This window comes from Physella acuta, unplaced genomic scaffold (genome assembly GCF_028476545.2).
Source record: "Physella acuta isolate Inbredline_101_S28 unplaced genomic scaffold, ASM2847654v3 ptg001009l, whole genome shotgun sequence".
Taxonomy (NCBI): Eukaryota; Metazoa; Mollusca; class Gastropoda; family Physidae; genus Physella; species Physella acuta.
In genome coordinates this window covers 78,239-95,690 of record NW_026732526.1, presented here as the reverse complement: position 1 = coordinate 95,690, position 17,452 = coordinate 78,239, and the positions used below count along the sequence as shown (strand labels likewise).

The following is a 17,452-nucleotide window of genomic DNA, read 5'->3' as shown; positions in this document are numbered from 1 at the left end:
GTCGTAGACCAACCCTCGGGGGTGGCAAAAAAACAAACTATGATATGTTCAGGAATACTCCGGAAGGGGTTTCGAACTGACCGGTCCGAATTTCCCCTAAATAAACATTGTTAATTTGGTGAAAAACGATGGCTATTTTCAAAACGTTTTGGAACTTTAGCTCTGTACACCTGGCTCATTTTTTTCCATAAACCTGGGTTAGTGAATCGGCCTTATGGATAAACTATTGGTCAGCCTCTGCTAAAAAGTGACCACGAGAGAAATTCTCCTAATATGAGCTATATAAAAAAAAAATTCCCACGTAGGAACCCTTTGAAAACTCTTGGAGATGTACATCAGCCCCAGGGGGTCAGAAAAAAAATGGTGCTACCCGCGGGAAAATCCCGGAACAATGTTTTAACTGACCAGAAGCCATATTTCTTAATATAAACATAGAACTGTTTTTGTAAAATAAAAAAATACAAATACCTGGACATACTAACACAATCGTAACACCCGAGGTTGTAGAAATACATGCGGGGGTCACTATACAATAAAGGGTTATCTTCAGGAAAATTCCGGAAGGGCTTTAGAACTGACCGGTCCGAATTCCTTATATAAAACATTGTTAATTTGGTGAAAAATGATGACTATTTTCAAAACAATGTTTTTTCCTGTAAACCTGGGTAAATGAATCTGCCTTATGGATAAACTATTGGTCAGCCTCTGTTCGCGCGGCGAGGGCTAAAAAGTTACGGCAAGTGAAATTTTCTGTATATGAGCTATATATTAAAAAAAAATGTCGTACAATCCCCCTGATATTTTGTGAGGTAGTAGACCAACCCTGGAAGGTAACAAAAAAATTGATATTCCCTTAGAAAATTTTTTTTTATAGTCAGTAGATTTGTACAGAAGCCGTATTTTCTTATATAAAAAAAAGTAAACAAAGACTACAACATTCTTTCAATTTACAAAGGAGGTAACTTTTTTAAAATAATTATTTTCCAAACAATTTTATACTATTTTAAACAAGCAGAAAATGATGAAGTATAACATTCGTTTCAGTAAAAAATTAAATTGTAAATTAAAGTGTGTATTCTAATTAAATGTAGAAATTAATTTTAAAAGTTAATTTAATATATATTATAAGTTATACTGTTCAGGAAACCTCTGTAGTTCTAATCACCTTTTGAGTCATAAATTGCGAACATCTCATAAATTTCTCTGAATACGGGCTATAAACAACAACAATTTCTCTAAAATTAGCGTTACTGTTTAAACGTAAGCACTCCACATATCAGCCAATCACTAATTAATTATGCATTCAAATTTTCATGTTTTTGATAACCTAAGCGAAGCTATGCAGTATGCCTAGTATATTCTTATATAAGAGTAGGGGGATGACACTTCTAAGGCTATAGAGATTATTTTTTAAATAATTAAATTCCTTAAAAGGTATATAATCACTGAAACAGAATTGTACACCAAACGAACAGTTTGAGTATAAGAGAGAAAAAAATTAGTACTTTCTAAAGGAGATATGATTATCTTTTTTGAGAAATCCTAAATAGCATAGGAACTACTTCTGGTCAAGGGAAATCATGTCAGATTTGACAGCAAACAGCGAATAAGATCATATACCTATGTATGACATTTCTTCTAGCTAACTCAAAGAGTATTCAAGTTATTTGGTATTTTAGTATTTTTCAAAACCAGAAAATGAGCATAGTACAATTTTGGATATTGACACTCCAGGACACCACAGAGTAGCTCAGGGACTTATATTCCTACAAAAAGTATTTTTTTTGGATTAAATATTATATTTGAATAAAATGATACTTGATTTAAAAACCCAATAATTTATAAATGAAAGACTGTGAGGTCACCTGGCTCAGGTTGTTTGAGGGTCCCCAGAGATAGAAATAACTCATCTTTGAGAGAGATAGAAATAACTCATCTTTGAGAGAGATGGAAATAACTCATCTTTGGGAGAGATGGAAATAACTCATCTTTGAGAGAGATGGAAATAACTCATCTTTGGGAGAGATGGAAATAACTCATCTTTGAGAGAGATAGAAATAACTCATCTTTGAGAGAGATGGAAATAACTCATCTTTGAGAGAGATAGAAATAACTCATCTTTGGGAGAGATTGAAATAACTCATCTTTGAGAGATAGAAATAACTCATCTTTGAGAGAGATGGAAATAACTCATCTTTGAGAGATAGAAATAACTCATCTTTGAGAGAGATGGAAATAACTCATCTTTGGGAGAGATAGAAATAACTCATCTTTGAGAGAGATGGAAATAACTCATCTTTGGGAGAGATGGAAATAACTCATCTTTGAGAGGGATAGAAATAACTCATCTTTGAGAGAGATGGAAATAACTCATCTTTGAGAGTGATAGAAATAACTCATCTTTGAGAGAGAGAGATAACTCATCTTTGAGAGGGATGGAAATAACTCATCTTTGGGAGAGATAGAAATAACTCATCTTTGAGAGAGATGGAAATAACTCATCTTTGGGAGAGATGGAAATAACTCATCTTTGAGAGAGATAGAAATAACTCATCTTTGAGAGAGATGGAAATAACTCATCTTTGAGAGAGATAGAAATAACTCATCTTTGGGAGAGATGGAAATAACTCATCTTTGAGAGATAGAAATAACTCATCTTTGGGAGAGATGGAAATAACTCATCTTTGGGAGAGATGGAAATAACTCATCTTTGGGAGAGATGGAAATAACTCATCTTTGAGAGATAGAAATAACTCATCTTTGGGAGAGATGGAAATAACTCATCTTTGAGAGATAGAAATAACTCATCTTTGGGAGAGATGGAAATAACTCATCTTTGAGAGATAGAAATAACTCATCTTTGAGAGAGACGGAAATAACTCATCTTTGGGAGAGATGGAAATAACTCATCTTTGGGAGAGATGGAAATAACTCATCTTTGAGAGAGATAGAAATAACTCATTTTTGGGAGAGATGGAAATAACTCATCTTTGAGAGAGATGGAAATAACTCATCTTTGAGAGAGATAGAAATAACTCATCTTTGAGAGAGACGGAAATAACTCATCTTTAAGAGAGACAGAAATAACTCATCTTTGAGAGAGATAGAAATAACTCATCTTTGAGAGAGATGGAAATAACTCATCTTTGAGAGAGATAGAAATAACTCATCTTTGAGAGAGATGGAAATAACTCATCTTTGAGAGAGATAGAAATAACTCATCTTTGGGAGAGATGGAAATAACTCATCTTTGGGAGAGATGGAAATAACTCATCTTTGAGAGAGATGGAAATAACTCATCTTTGAGAGAGACGGAAATAACTCATCTTTGAGAGAGACGGAAATAACTCATCTTTGGAAGAGATGGAAATAACTCATCTTTGGAAGAGATGGAAATAACTCATCTTTGGGAGAGATGGAAATAACTCATCTTTAAGAGAGACGGAAATAACTCATCTTTGAGAGAGACGGAAATAACTCATCTTTGGGAGAGATGGAAATAACTCATCTTTAAGAGAGACAGAAATAACTCATCTTTGAGAGAGATAGAAATAACTCATCTTTGAGAGAGATGGAAATAACTCATCTTTGAGAGAGATAGAAATAACTCATCTTTGAGAGAGATAGAAATAACTCATCTTTGAGAGAGATAGAAATAACTCATCTTTGAGAGAGAGAGATAGAAATAACTCATCTTTGAGAGAGAGAGATAGAAATAACTCATCTTTGAGAGAGATGGAAATAACTCATCTTTGAGAGAGATAGAAATAACTCATCTTTGAGAGAGATAGAAATAACTCATCTTTGAGAGAGATAGAAATAACTCATCTTTGAGAGAGATAGAAATAACTCATCTTTGAGAGAGATAGAAATAACTCATCTTTGAGAGAGATGGAAATAACTCATCTTTGGGGTGGGGGTGGTAGCTATATGCTTAGAGAGCAGGGGAGTAACTGCGTGCGTTTATGTTGTGTCTTGCATTGTCCCCATGAAGAGAATTCTATATATAGATCGTAGAACCATGGCTGAATTAGTGATGGCTATTAGGGGCAGATAATTTAGCTTTTAAACTATTTGAAACTAGGGTGATAACATGTTCTGCTTGATCTTTTTATTGTCGTCAGTAAACGGTCGTCACAGACGGTTGCTTTCAGTGTTTCACGGGAGGGGGGAGGGGGGATAATCATCCTACTCGAGCTACAGATAGTGTTTTAAAGCAAAATATTTTCAGTCACAGTGTTGAATTCACAAATTATGAATTATTGAAAAGTAGAAAATAAAAAAACTAAATAGCGGTGTACGCTTATGGCGCGGGTCAGCTCGTAGGGCCATAATCTTCCACTTATGGCGCGGGTCAGCTCGTAGGGCCATAATCTTCCACTTATGGCGCGGGTCAGCTCGTAGGGCCATAATCTTCCACTTATGGCGCGGGTCAGCTCGTAGGGCCATAATCTTCCACTTATGGCGCGGGTCAGCTCGTAGGGCCATAATCTTCCACTTATGGCGCGGGTCAGCTCTTAGGGCCATAATCTTCCACTTATGGCGTGGGTCAGCTCGTAGGGCCATAATCTTCCACTTATGGCGCGGGTCAGCTCGTAGGGCCATAATCTTCCACTTATGGCGCGGGTCAGCTCTTAGGGCCATAATCTTCCACTTTGCCTGTTTCCCTCATGTGTAAGATTGGCCTAGACATCCCTGCATTCTTTTGTTGGATGCAATTTATGTTGTCACATACTTCCACTGTATATGTTGTCACATACTTCCACTGTATATGTTGTCACATACTTCCACTATATATGTTGTCACATACTTCCACTGTATATGTTGTCACATACTTCCACTGTGTATGTTGTCACATACTTCCACTATATATGTTGTCACATACTTCCACTGTATATGTTGTCACATACTTCCACTGTATATGTTGTCACATACTTCCACTGTATATGTTGTCACATACTTCCACTGTATATGTTGTCACATACTTCCACTGTATATGTTGTCACATACTTCCACTATATATGTTGTCACATACTTCCACTGTATATGTTGTCACATACTTCTACTGTATATGTTGTCACATACTTCTACTGTATAGGTTGTCACATATTTCTACTGTATATGTTGTCACATACTTCCACTGTATATGTTGTCACATACTTCCACTGTATATGTTGTCACATACTTCTACTGTATAGGTTGTCACATATTTCTACTGTATATGTTGTCACATACTTCCACTGTATATGTTGTCACATACTTCCACTGTATATGTTGTCACATACTTCTACTGTATAGGTTGTCACATATTTCTACTGTATATGTTGTCACATATTTCTACTGTATATGTTGTCACATACTTCCACTGTATATGTTGTCACATACTTCCACTGTATATGTTGTCACATACTTCCACTGTATATGTTGTCACATACTTCCACTGTATATGTTGTCACATACTTCCACTGTATATGTTGTCACATACTTCCACTGTATATGTTGTCACATACTTCCACTGTATATGTTGTCACATACTTCCACTGTATATGTTGTCACATACTTCCACTGTATATGTTGTCACATACTTCCACTGTATATGTTGTCACATACTTCCACTGTATATGTTGTCACATACTTCCACTATATATGTTGTCACATACTTCCACTGTATATGTTGTCACATACTTCCACTGTATATGTTGTCACATACTTCCACTGTATATGTTGTCACATACTTCCACTGTATATGTTGTCACATACTTCCACTGTATATGTTGTCACATACTTCCACTGTATATGTTGTCACATACTTCCACTGTATATGTTGTCACATACTTCCACTGTGTATGTTGTCACATACTTCCACTGTGTATGTTGTCACATACTTCCACTATATATGTTGTCACATACTTCCACTGTATATGTTGTCACATACTTCCACTGTATATGTTGTCACATACTTCCACTGTATATGTTGTCACATACTTCCACTGTATATGTTGTCACATACTTCTACTGTATAGGTTGTCACATATTTCTACTGTATATGTTGTCACATACTTCCACTGTATATGTTGTCACATACTTCCACTGTATATGTTGTCACATACTTCTACTGTATAGGTTGTCACATATTTCTACTGTATATGTTGTCACATATTTCTACTGTATATGTTTTCACATACTTCCACTGTATATGTTGTCACATACTTCCACTGTATATGTTGTCACATACTTCCACTGTATATGTTGTCACATACTTCCACTGTATATGTTGTCACATACTTCCACTGTATATGTTGTCACATACTTCTACTGTATAGGTTGTCACATATTTCTACTGTATATGTTGTCACATACTTCCACTGTATATGTTGTCACATACTTCCACTGTATATGTTGTCACATACTTCTACTGTATAGGTTGTCACATATTTCTACTGTATATGTTGTCACATATTTCTACTGTATATGTTGTCACATACTTCCACTGTATATGTTGTCACATACTTCCACTGTATATGTTGTCACATACTTCCACTGTATATGTTGTCACATACTTCCACTGTATATGTTGTCACATACTTCCACTGTATATGTTGTCACATACTTCCACTGTATATGTTGTCACATACTTCCACTGTATATGTTGTCACATACTTCCACTATATATGTTGTCACATACTTCCACTGTATATGTTGTCACATACTTCCACTGTATATGTTGTCACATACTTCCACTGTATATGTTGTCACATACTTCCACTGTATATGTTGTCACATACTTCCACTGTATATGTTGTCACATACTTCCACTGTATATGTTGTCACATACTTCCACTGTATATGTTGTCACATACTTCCACTGTATATGTTGTCACATACTTCCACTGTATATGTTGTCACATACTTCCACTGTATATGTTGTCACATACTTCCACCGTATATGTTGTCACATACTTCCACTGTATATGTTGTCACATACTTCCACTGTATCTTTGTGTGACTATATAATGATAGATATTCCTCTCTAGGTGGATGATGTTGCCTGTCAAATCAAGCTGGTCGGTGTACTCAACCTTTCAGAAAATGTGCTGCCATAAGACAACTGCCCACATCAGAGCCAATTCAAGGTTAGACATTTATCATTTACTATTTGAATAGACTCAATTCCATTTGATTTTAAAACACTTCAACAATTGCTATAGAAACTAACCTTAAACATTATCTCATTTATTCAAAAAATATTTAGCTTAAAATAAAATAACCTTATAACCTAAGTTATTAGGATTTTTTTAAGCTCAAAACAATTGTGACTATGTAAATCTAATGGACTTTTGTATCAAGGTTTTTGAGTGAAGTTTCTCCTGGTTATGATGTTGTTGTTGGTGGTGCTGGTTACGATGTTGTTGTTGTTGGTGGTGGCCACGCTGGCACTGAGGCGGCATGTGCAGCGGCAAGAATGGGAGCCAACACACTGCTGATCACTCACAAGCTACACACTATAGGTTGTACAATTACTCTAGTCACTCACAAGCTACAGACTATAGGTTGTACAATTACTCTAGTCACAAGCTACAGACTATAGGTTGTACAATTACTCTAGTCACAAGCTACACACTATAGGTTGTACAATTACTCTAGTCACTCACAAGCTACACACTATAGGTTGTACAATTACTCTAGTCACTCACAAGCTACAGACTATAGGTTGTACAATTACTCTAGTCACAAGCTACAGACTATAGGTTGTACAATTACTCTAGTCACAAGCTACATACTATAGGTTGTACAATTACTCTAGTCACAAGCTACACACTATAGGTTGTACAATTACTCTAGTCACAAGCTACACACTATAGGTTGTACAATTACTCTAGTCACAAGCTACATACTATAGGTTGTACAATTACTCTAGTCACAAGCTACACACTATAGGTTGTACAATTACTCTAGTCACAAGCTACATACTATAGGTTGTACAATTACTCTAGTCACTCACAAGCTACACACTATAGGTTGTACAATTACTCTAGTCACAAGCTACAGACTATAGGTTGTACAATTACTCTAGTCACTCACAAGCTACACACTATAGGTTGTACAATTACTCTAGTCACTCACAAGCTACAGACTATAGGTTGTACAATTACTCTAGTCACAAGCTACATACTATAGGTTGTACAATTACTCTAGTCACAAGCTACATACTATAGGTTGTACAATTACTCTAGTCACAAGCTACAGACTATAGGTTGTACAATTACTCTAGTCACAAGCTACAGACTATAGGTTGTACAATTACTCTAGTCACTCACAAGCTACACACTATAGGTTGTACAATTACTCTAGTCACTCACAAGCTACACACTATAGGTTGTACAATTACTCTAGTCACAAGCTACAGACTATAGGTTGTACAATTTCTCTAGTCACAAGCTACAGACTATAGGTTGTACAATTACTCTAGTCACAAGCTACAGACTATAGGTTGTACAATTACTCTAGTCACAAGCTACAGACTATAGGTTGTACAATTACTCTAGTCACTCACAAGCTACAGACTATAGGTTGTACAATTACTCTAGTCACTCACAAGCTACACACTATAGGTTGTACAATTACTCTAGTCACTCACAAGCTACACACTATAGGTTGTACAATTACTCTAGTCACTCACAAGCTACAGACTATAGGTTGTACAATTACTCTAGTCACTCACAAGCTACACACTATAGGTTGTACAATTACTCTAGTCACAAGCTACAGACTATAGGTTGTACAATTACTCTAGTCACAAGCTACACACTATAGGTTGTACAATTACTCTAGTCACTCACAAGCTACAGACTATAGGTTGTACAATTACTCTAGTCACAAGCTACAGACTATAGGTTGTACAATTACTCTAGTCACAAGCTACACACTATAGGTTGTACAATTACTCTAGTCACTCACAAGCTACACACTATAGGTTGTACAATTACTCTAGTCACAAGCTACACACTATAGGTTGTACAATTACTCTAGTCACTCACAAGCTACAGACTATAGGTTGTACAATTACTCTAGTCACAAGCTACAGACTATAGGTTGTACAATTACTCTAGTCACTCACAAGCTACACACTATAGGTTGTACAATTACTCTAGTCACAAGCTACAGACTATAGGTTGTACAATTACTCTAGTCACAAGCTACACACTATAGGTTGTACAATTACTCTAGTCACTCACAAGCTACACACTATAGGTTGTACAATTACTCTAGTCACAAGCTACAGACTATAGGTTGTACAATTACTCTAGTCACTCACAAGCTACAGACTATAGGTTGTACAATTACTCTAGTCACAAGCTACATACTATAGGTTGTACAATTACTCTAGTCACAAGCTACATACTATAGGTTGTACAATTACTCTAGTCACAAGCTACAGACTATAGGTTGTACAATTACTCTAGTCACAAGCTACAGACTATAGGTTGTACAATTACTCTAGTCACTCACAAGCTACACACTATAGGTTGTACAATTACTCTAGTCACTCACAAGCTACACACTATAGGTTGTACAATTACTCTAGTCACTCACAAGCTACAGACTATAGGTTGTACAATTACTCTAGTCACAAGCTACAGACTATAGGTTGTACAATTACTCTAGTCACAAGCTACACACTATAGGTTGTACAATTACTCTAGTCACTCACAAGCTACAGACTATAGGTTGTACAATTACTCTAGTCACAAGCTACACACTATAGGTTGTACAATTACTCTAGTCACAAGCTACACACTATAGGTTGTACAATTACTCTAGTCACAAGCTACACACTATAGGTTGTACAATTACTCTAGTCACAAGCTACACACTATAGGTTGTACAATTACTCTAGTCACAAGCTACATACTATAGGTTGTACAATTACTCTAGTCACTCACAAGCTACAGACTATAGGTTGTACAATTACTCTAGTCACTCACAAGCTACACACTATAGGTTGTACAATTACTCTAGTCACTCACAAGCTACACACTATAGGTTGTACAATTACTCTAGTCACTCACAAGCTACACACTATAGGTTGTACAATTACTCTAGTCACTCACAAGCTACACACTATAGGTTGTACAATTACTCTAGTCACAAGCTACAGACTATAGGTTGTACAATTACTCTAGTCACAAGCTACACACTATAGGTTGTACAATTACTCTAGTCACAAGCTACACACTATAGGTTGTACAATTACTCTAGTCACAAGCTACATACTATAGGTTGTACAATTACTCTAGTCACAAGCTACAGACTATAGGTTGTACAATTACTCTAGTCACAAGCTACAGACTATAGGTTGTACAATTACTCTAGTCACTCACAAGCTACACACTATAGGTTGTACAATTACTCTAGTCACTCACAAGCTACACACTATAGGTTGTACAATTACTCTAGTCACTCACAAGCTACAGACTATAGGTTGTACAATTACTCTAGTCACAAGCTACAGACTATAGGTTGTACAATTACTCTAGTCACAAGCTACACACTATAGGTTGTACAATTACTCTAGTCACTCACAAGCTACAGACTATAGGTTGTACAATTACTCTAGTCACAAGCTACAGACTATAGGTTGTACAATTACTCTAGTCACTCACAAGCTACACACTATAGGTTGTACAATTACTCTAGTCACAAGCTACAGACTATAGGTTGTACAATTACTCTAGTCACTCACAAGCTACACACTATAGGTTGTACAATTACTCTAGTCACAAGCTACACACTATAGGTTGTACAATTACTCTAGTCACAAGCTACAGACTATAGGTTGTACAATTACTCTAGTCACTCACAAGCTACACACTATAGGTTGTACAATTACTCTAGTCACAAGCTACACACTATAGGTTGTACAATTACTCTAGTCACAAGCTACATACTATAGGTTGTACAATTACTCTAGTCACAAGCTACAGACTATAGGTTGTACAATTACTCTAGTCACAAGCTACAGACTATAGGTTGTACAATTACTCTAGTCACTCACAAGCTACACACTATAGGTTGTACAATTACTCTAGTCACAAGCTACATACTATAGGTTGTACAATTACTCTAGTCACTCACAAGCTACAGACTATAGGTTGTACAATTACTCTAGTCACTCACAAGCTACACACTATAGGTTGTACAATTACTCTAGTCACAAGCTACAGACTATAGGTTGTACAATTACTCTAGTCACTCACAAGCTACAGACTATAGGTTGTACAATTACTCTAGTCACAAGCTACAGACTATAGGTTGTACAATTACTCTAGTCACAAGCTACACACTATAGGTTGTACAATTACTCTAGTCACAAGCTACAGACTATAGGTTGTACAATTACTCTAGTCACAAGCTACACACTATAGGTTGTACAATTACTCTAGTCACTCACAAGCTACACACTATAGGTTGTACAATTACTCTAGTCACTCACAAGCTACATACTATAGGTTGTACAATTACTCTAGTCACAAGCTACAGACTATAGGTTGTACAATTACTCTAGTCACTCACAAGCTACACACTATAGGTTGTACAATTACTCTCTTAAAAATCTTTAATATCAATCATCGTACCATAATGTTTTCAACTTTTTATTTGAAACTAATGACTTATGATCTGCTCTGATTTAGGTGAAATGTCTTGTAATCCATCTTTTGGTGGCATTGGCAAAGGTCACCTTATGAGGGAAATAGATGCTCTTGGTGGAGTTTGTGCTAGAATATGTGGTAAGATTCAAATTATATAGAATTTATCCTTAAAAATACAATCATTCACCTAATAAACACACAGTATCCAAGAAAATCCATTCAAAATTATCAAAGTCTATCAATAACAGTATAGAAGTTGATGACTTCTTCTCTTTCATGGGTAATTGTAATGTTGGAAGGGATTTATCAAAGTCTATCAATAACAGTATAGAAGTTGATGACTTCTTCTCTTTCATGGGTAATTGTAATGTTGGAAGGGATTTATCAAAGTCTATCAATAACAGTATAGAAGTTGATGACTTCTTCTCTTTCATGGGTAATTGTAATGTTGGAAGGGATTTATCAAAGTCTATCAATAACAGTATAGAAGTTGATGACTTCTTCTCTTTCATGGGTAATTGTAATGTTGGAAGGGATATAGAAGTTGATGACTTCTTCTCTTTCATGGGTAATTGTAATGTTGGGATTTTCTCCAACACAATTAATTATCACACGGCAACATTTTATGCGTTCTACAGTCCTTTGACTGCTAATTATCACACGGCAACATTTTATGCGTCCTACAGTCCTTTGACTGCTAATTATCACACGGCAACATTTTATGTGTCCTACAGTCCTTTGACTGCTATTTATCACACGGCAACATTTTATGCGTCCTACAGTCCTTTGACTGCTATTTATCACACGGCAACATTTTATGCGTCCTACAGTCCTTTGACTGCTATTTATCACACGGCAACATTTTATGCGTTCTACAGTCCTTTGACTGCTATTTATCACACGGCAACATTTTATGCGTCCTACAGTCCTTTGACTGCTATTTATCACACGGCAACATTTTATGCGTCCTACAGTCCTTTGACTGCTATTTATCACACGGCAACATTTTATGCGTCCTACAGTCCTTTGACTGCTATTTATCACACGGCAACATTTTATGCGTTCTACAGTCCTTTGACTGCTATTTATCACACGGCAACATTTTATGCGTTCTACAGTCCTTTGACTGCTATTTTAGCCTGTTTATTGTTCTGGCCTTTGTTACTTACTATCAATCTAACTACCTCATCTTATTAAAATAGCCAAAAATAAAATATGAGAATAGTATCATTTAAGTGTAATATTTGTACAGATATATGTATATATATTAAAATAAATTGCATAAAAAACGTTTTAATAACAAGCTGTTATGTGATAATGCACTAAAAGTAGAAAAGGAGGGCGATATTTCTGAGAAAAAAAAATCTATTTACAATGTCCTACAATGATTACAATGTGATGGTCAAGCAGTTATAGAATAGCTGATGTGTACAAATCAATGAATGGCTTGAGTTCACTAGTTGGGTATCTGACTGGAGATGCTGACTATAAATGTTGACCAGTCAACTCAAAGAAACAAGTAAATCTATAAATGTTGACCAGTCAACTCAAAGAAACAAGTAAATCTATAAATGTTGACCAGTCAACTCAAAGAAACAAGTAAATCTATAAATGTTGACCAGTCAACTCAAAGAAACAAGTAAATCTATAAATGTTGACCAGTCAACTCAAAGAAACAAGTAAATCTATAAATGTTGACCAGTCAACTCAAAGAAACAAGTAAATCTATAAATGTTGACCAGTCAACTCAAAGAAACAAGTAAATCTATAAATGTTGACCAGTCAACTCAAAGAAACAAGTAAATCTATAAATGTTGACCAGTCAACTCAAAGAAACAAGTAAATCTATAAATGTTGACCAGTCAACTCAAAGAAACAAGTAAATCTATAAATGTTGACCAGTCAACTCAAAGAAACAAGTAAATCTATAAATGTTGACCAGTCAACTCAAAGAAACAAATAAATCTATAAATGTTGACCAGTCAACTCAAAGAAACAAGTAAATCTACTTCACCTTTGGAGGAATCTACCATTATCATAGGCCTCTGCACTAAAATATAGTTTTAAAATATTTAAATGATTATTTCACTTTAAAAATTAATGTTAGAGTTAGAATGAATACACTGTCCCTAAATAAATTAAAAATATAGTTTTAAAATATTTAAATGATTATTTCACTTTAAAAATTAATGTTAGAGTTAGAATGAATACACTGTCCCTAAATAAATTAAAAATATAGTTTTAAAATATTTAAATGATTATTTCACTTTAAAAATTAATGTTAGAGTTAGAATGAATACACTGTCCCTAAATAAATTAAAAATATAGTTTTAAAATATTTAAATGATTATTTCACTTTAAAAATTAATGTTAGAGTTAGAATGAATACACTGTCCCTAAATAAATTAAAAATATAGTTTTAAAATATTTAAATGATTATTTCACTTTAAAAATTAATGTTAGAGTTAGAATGAATACACTGTCCCTAAATAAATTAAAAATATAGTTTTAAAATATTTAAATGATTATTTCACTTTAAAAATTAATGTTAGAGTTAGAATGAATACACTGTCCCTAAATAAATTAAAATTGATAGTTTTAAAACAATTGATTTGGCAATTGTGAGAATTATCACATAACTAAGAATTGTAATACATCAGAAGTTTCAGTAAGTTAATAGTTTGGGTATTTATAAATGAAACTTGCGAACATATATTTATAGGGGTAATATATGTAATATATAATTCTCTTCTGGGAGCGGCTAGAAAACAAGCTGCAAACGCGCTCCCTACCTCCCCACCCCTACATGGTTTTAGTGAGCTGTGTTCACTCTAAATGTTGACAAGCAGAGCCAACGATTTTAAACGTAGGGGGGGGGGGGGAGGAAGGGGGGGGTTATGGTCCTTAACGAGCTACTTATAGTGTTTTAAAGAAATATTTACAGTGGCAGCGTTGGTACCGTCGAATTCACAAATTATGAATTACTGAAAAGTAGAAAAAACAACAACTAAATAGCGGCGTATGTTATGCCGCGGGCCGGCTCGTATGTAATAAAATACTTAAGTGGCTAAAGCAAATCTTTAGTATCCTTATCTGTAACTGAACTTTTATTATGGTTTAGGCATAAATACTACACTGTAAATTAATAAATGAGAATCAAATGTTTTGTTAGTCGTAAAGCAATTGGCTTAAATAATGATAATTAATAATATTTTTGTGTTTTATTTGTGATACTATTATTATCTATATCATTTAAAAAAAATATATACAATGTGGTATAATAAACAAATTGCTGCAAAAAAAAGGTAGCTTACATAGTATAATTATATATATGAATAAAACTATACCTATATTCTTGCACAAAATATCATGTCATCTATAATGTCATGTCATCTATAATGACAAGAGCCAAACACATATGTTGCCAAAATGCTGCTTTAAATTTGCTAGTAGCGCAAAGTTGACAAATCCATTGAAAGTACAAGTTGGTAAGTTTCAGTGGCTCATTATAATACAAGTAGGTCTACTGTTTTTCATTAATTTAGGTTAATTTAGTTAAGTGTACTTTACGTTACTTAAAACATTGAGTTGAAAAATGAATGTACACTTTAGGATTTATACATATTTAATGTTTTAAACATTAGTTTAAATTTATTCACAAAAATTAAAACCATCAGAATATAGCATAATGTGATCAAGTGCAGTTTTTTACTAAGTGCAGGTCTTCCAAAAAGACATCTGTAAGAATCTGTTGTTTTTGTGACAACTAGTTGTTATTGTGAGTTCTTTTTTTTTCTTTAAAGACAGACTGCTGGTTCATTTCACAACTTTATTTACAATAGTCAAATCCACAATGAATACAGTTCATTTCAGTTATAAAACATCCATCGTTTGATATAGCACGTATACTTAAAGTGTGTGAATACACAAGATAAAATCACATGGATAATACTGGATACATCTTAAGTTCTATCAGTCAAAACACATGGATAATACTGGATACATCTTAAGTTCTAACCGTCAAAACACATGGATAATACTGGATACATCTTAAGATCTAACAGTCAAAACACATGGCTTCCCTTTGCATTCATCTAGGCGGCCTCTCGAACATCTCATTTACCTGATTATATAGCCCTACATTCACTCCCATCAGTCAGTGAGCCATCTCCAAAATACAGTAATTATACATTCACTTCCGATGGCCAAGTTTTCAACTATCACACTTGTTTCACTCCAAGTACAATTCACCATAATACAGTCTGTTAAAACACCTTTCCTCTTCAAATAAATCCACCTGACAAACACAGTGCATTTCATCTTTAGAGTATAGATAATTATGCACTAACAAGAAGGAAATTATTTTCTTTCAATCTATTATAATGCACCACTATTGTTTATACCGCAGATATTTCTGGTATCCAGTACAAAATTTTAAATAGAAGGAAAGGTCCTGCTGTATGGGTATGTTTTTTAAATCTTCAAACAATAGTTCCATTTTTTTAATCTTCAAACAATAGTTCCATTTTTTAAATCTTCAAACAATAGTTCCATTTTTTAAATCTTCAAACAATAGTTCCATTTTTTTTATCTTCAAACAATAGTTCCATTTTTTTTAAATCTTCAAACAATAGTTCCATTTTTTTTAAATCTTCAAACAATAGTTCCATTTTTTTTAAATCTTCAAACAATAGTTCCATTTTTTTAAAATCTTCAAACAATAGTTCCATTTTTTTTAAATCTTCAAACAATAGTTCCATTTTTTTAATCTTCAAACAATAGTTCCATTTTTTAAATCTTCAAACAATAGTTCCATTTTTTAAATCTTCAAACAATAGTTCCATTTTTTTTATCTTCAAACAATAGTTCCATTTTTTTTAAATCTTCAAACAATAGTTCCATTTTTTTTAAATCTTCAAACAATAGTTCCATTTTTTTAATCTTCAAACAATAGTTCCATTTTTAAAATCTTCAAACAATAGTTCCATTTTTTAAATCTTCAAACAATAGTTCCATTTTTTTTATCTTCAAACAATAGTTCCATTTTTTTTAAATCTTCAAACAATAGTTCCATTTTTTTTAAATCTTCAAACAATAGTTCCATTTTTTTAAAATCTTCAAACAATAGTTCCATTTTTTTAAAATCTTCAAACAATAGTTCCATTTTTTTTAAATCTTCAAACAATAGTTCCATTTTTTTAATCTTCAAACAATAGTTCCATTTTTTAAATCTTCAAACAATAGTTCCATTTTTTAAATCTTCAAACAATAGTTCCATTTTTTAAATCTTCAAACAATAGTTCCATTTTTTTTATCTTCAAACAATAGTTCCATTTTTTTTAAATCTTCAAACAATAGTTCCATTTTTTTAATCTTCAAACAATAGTTCCATTTTTTTTAAATCTTCAAACAATAGTTTCATTTTTTAAAATCTTCAAACAATAGTTCCATTTTTTTTAATCTTCAAACAATAGTTCCATTTTTTTAATCTTCAAACAATAGTTCCATTTTTTAAATCTTCAAACAATAGTTTCATTTTTTTAAAAATCTTCAAACAATAGTTCCATTTTTTTTAAATCTTCAAACAATAGTTCCATTTTTTTTTAAAATCTTCAAACAATAGTTCCATTTTTTTTAAATCTTCAAACAATAGTTTCATTTTTTAAAATCTTCAAACAATAGTTCCATTTTTTTAATCTTCAAACAATAGCTCCATTTTTTTAAATCTTCAAACAATAGTTTCATTTTTTAAAATCTTCAAACAATAGTTCCATTTTTTAAATCTTCAAACAATAGTTCCA

At 33.6% G+C, this 17,452-nt stretch overlaps 1 protein-coding gene across 4 annotated transcripts in view; it reads left to right on the top strand.

Moving 5' to 3' along the window:
* LOC131954524 (protein MTO1 homolog, mitochondrial) overlaps window positions 1-17,452 on the top strand; it is a gene marked incomplete at its 3' end in the record, with an annotated part of 96,731 nt that overhangs the window by 4,705 nt on the left and 74,574 nt on the right. Inside the window, 4 exon segments of one of the 4 annotated variants that reach the window (XM_059318262.1) lie at window positions 7,035-7,133; window positions 7,348-7,508; window positions 11,694-11,789; window positions 16,060-16,115. In XM_059318262.1, coding sequence (XP_059174245.1) covers window positions 7,039-7,133; window positions 7,348-7,508; window positions 11,694-11,789; window positions 16,060-16,115 — 408 coding nt within the window. 4 annotated transcript variants of the gene reach the window in all.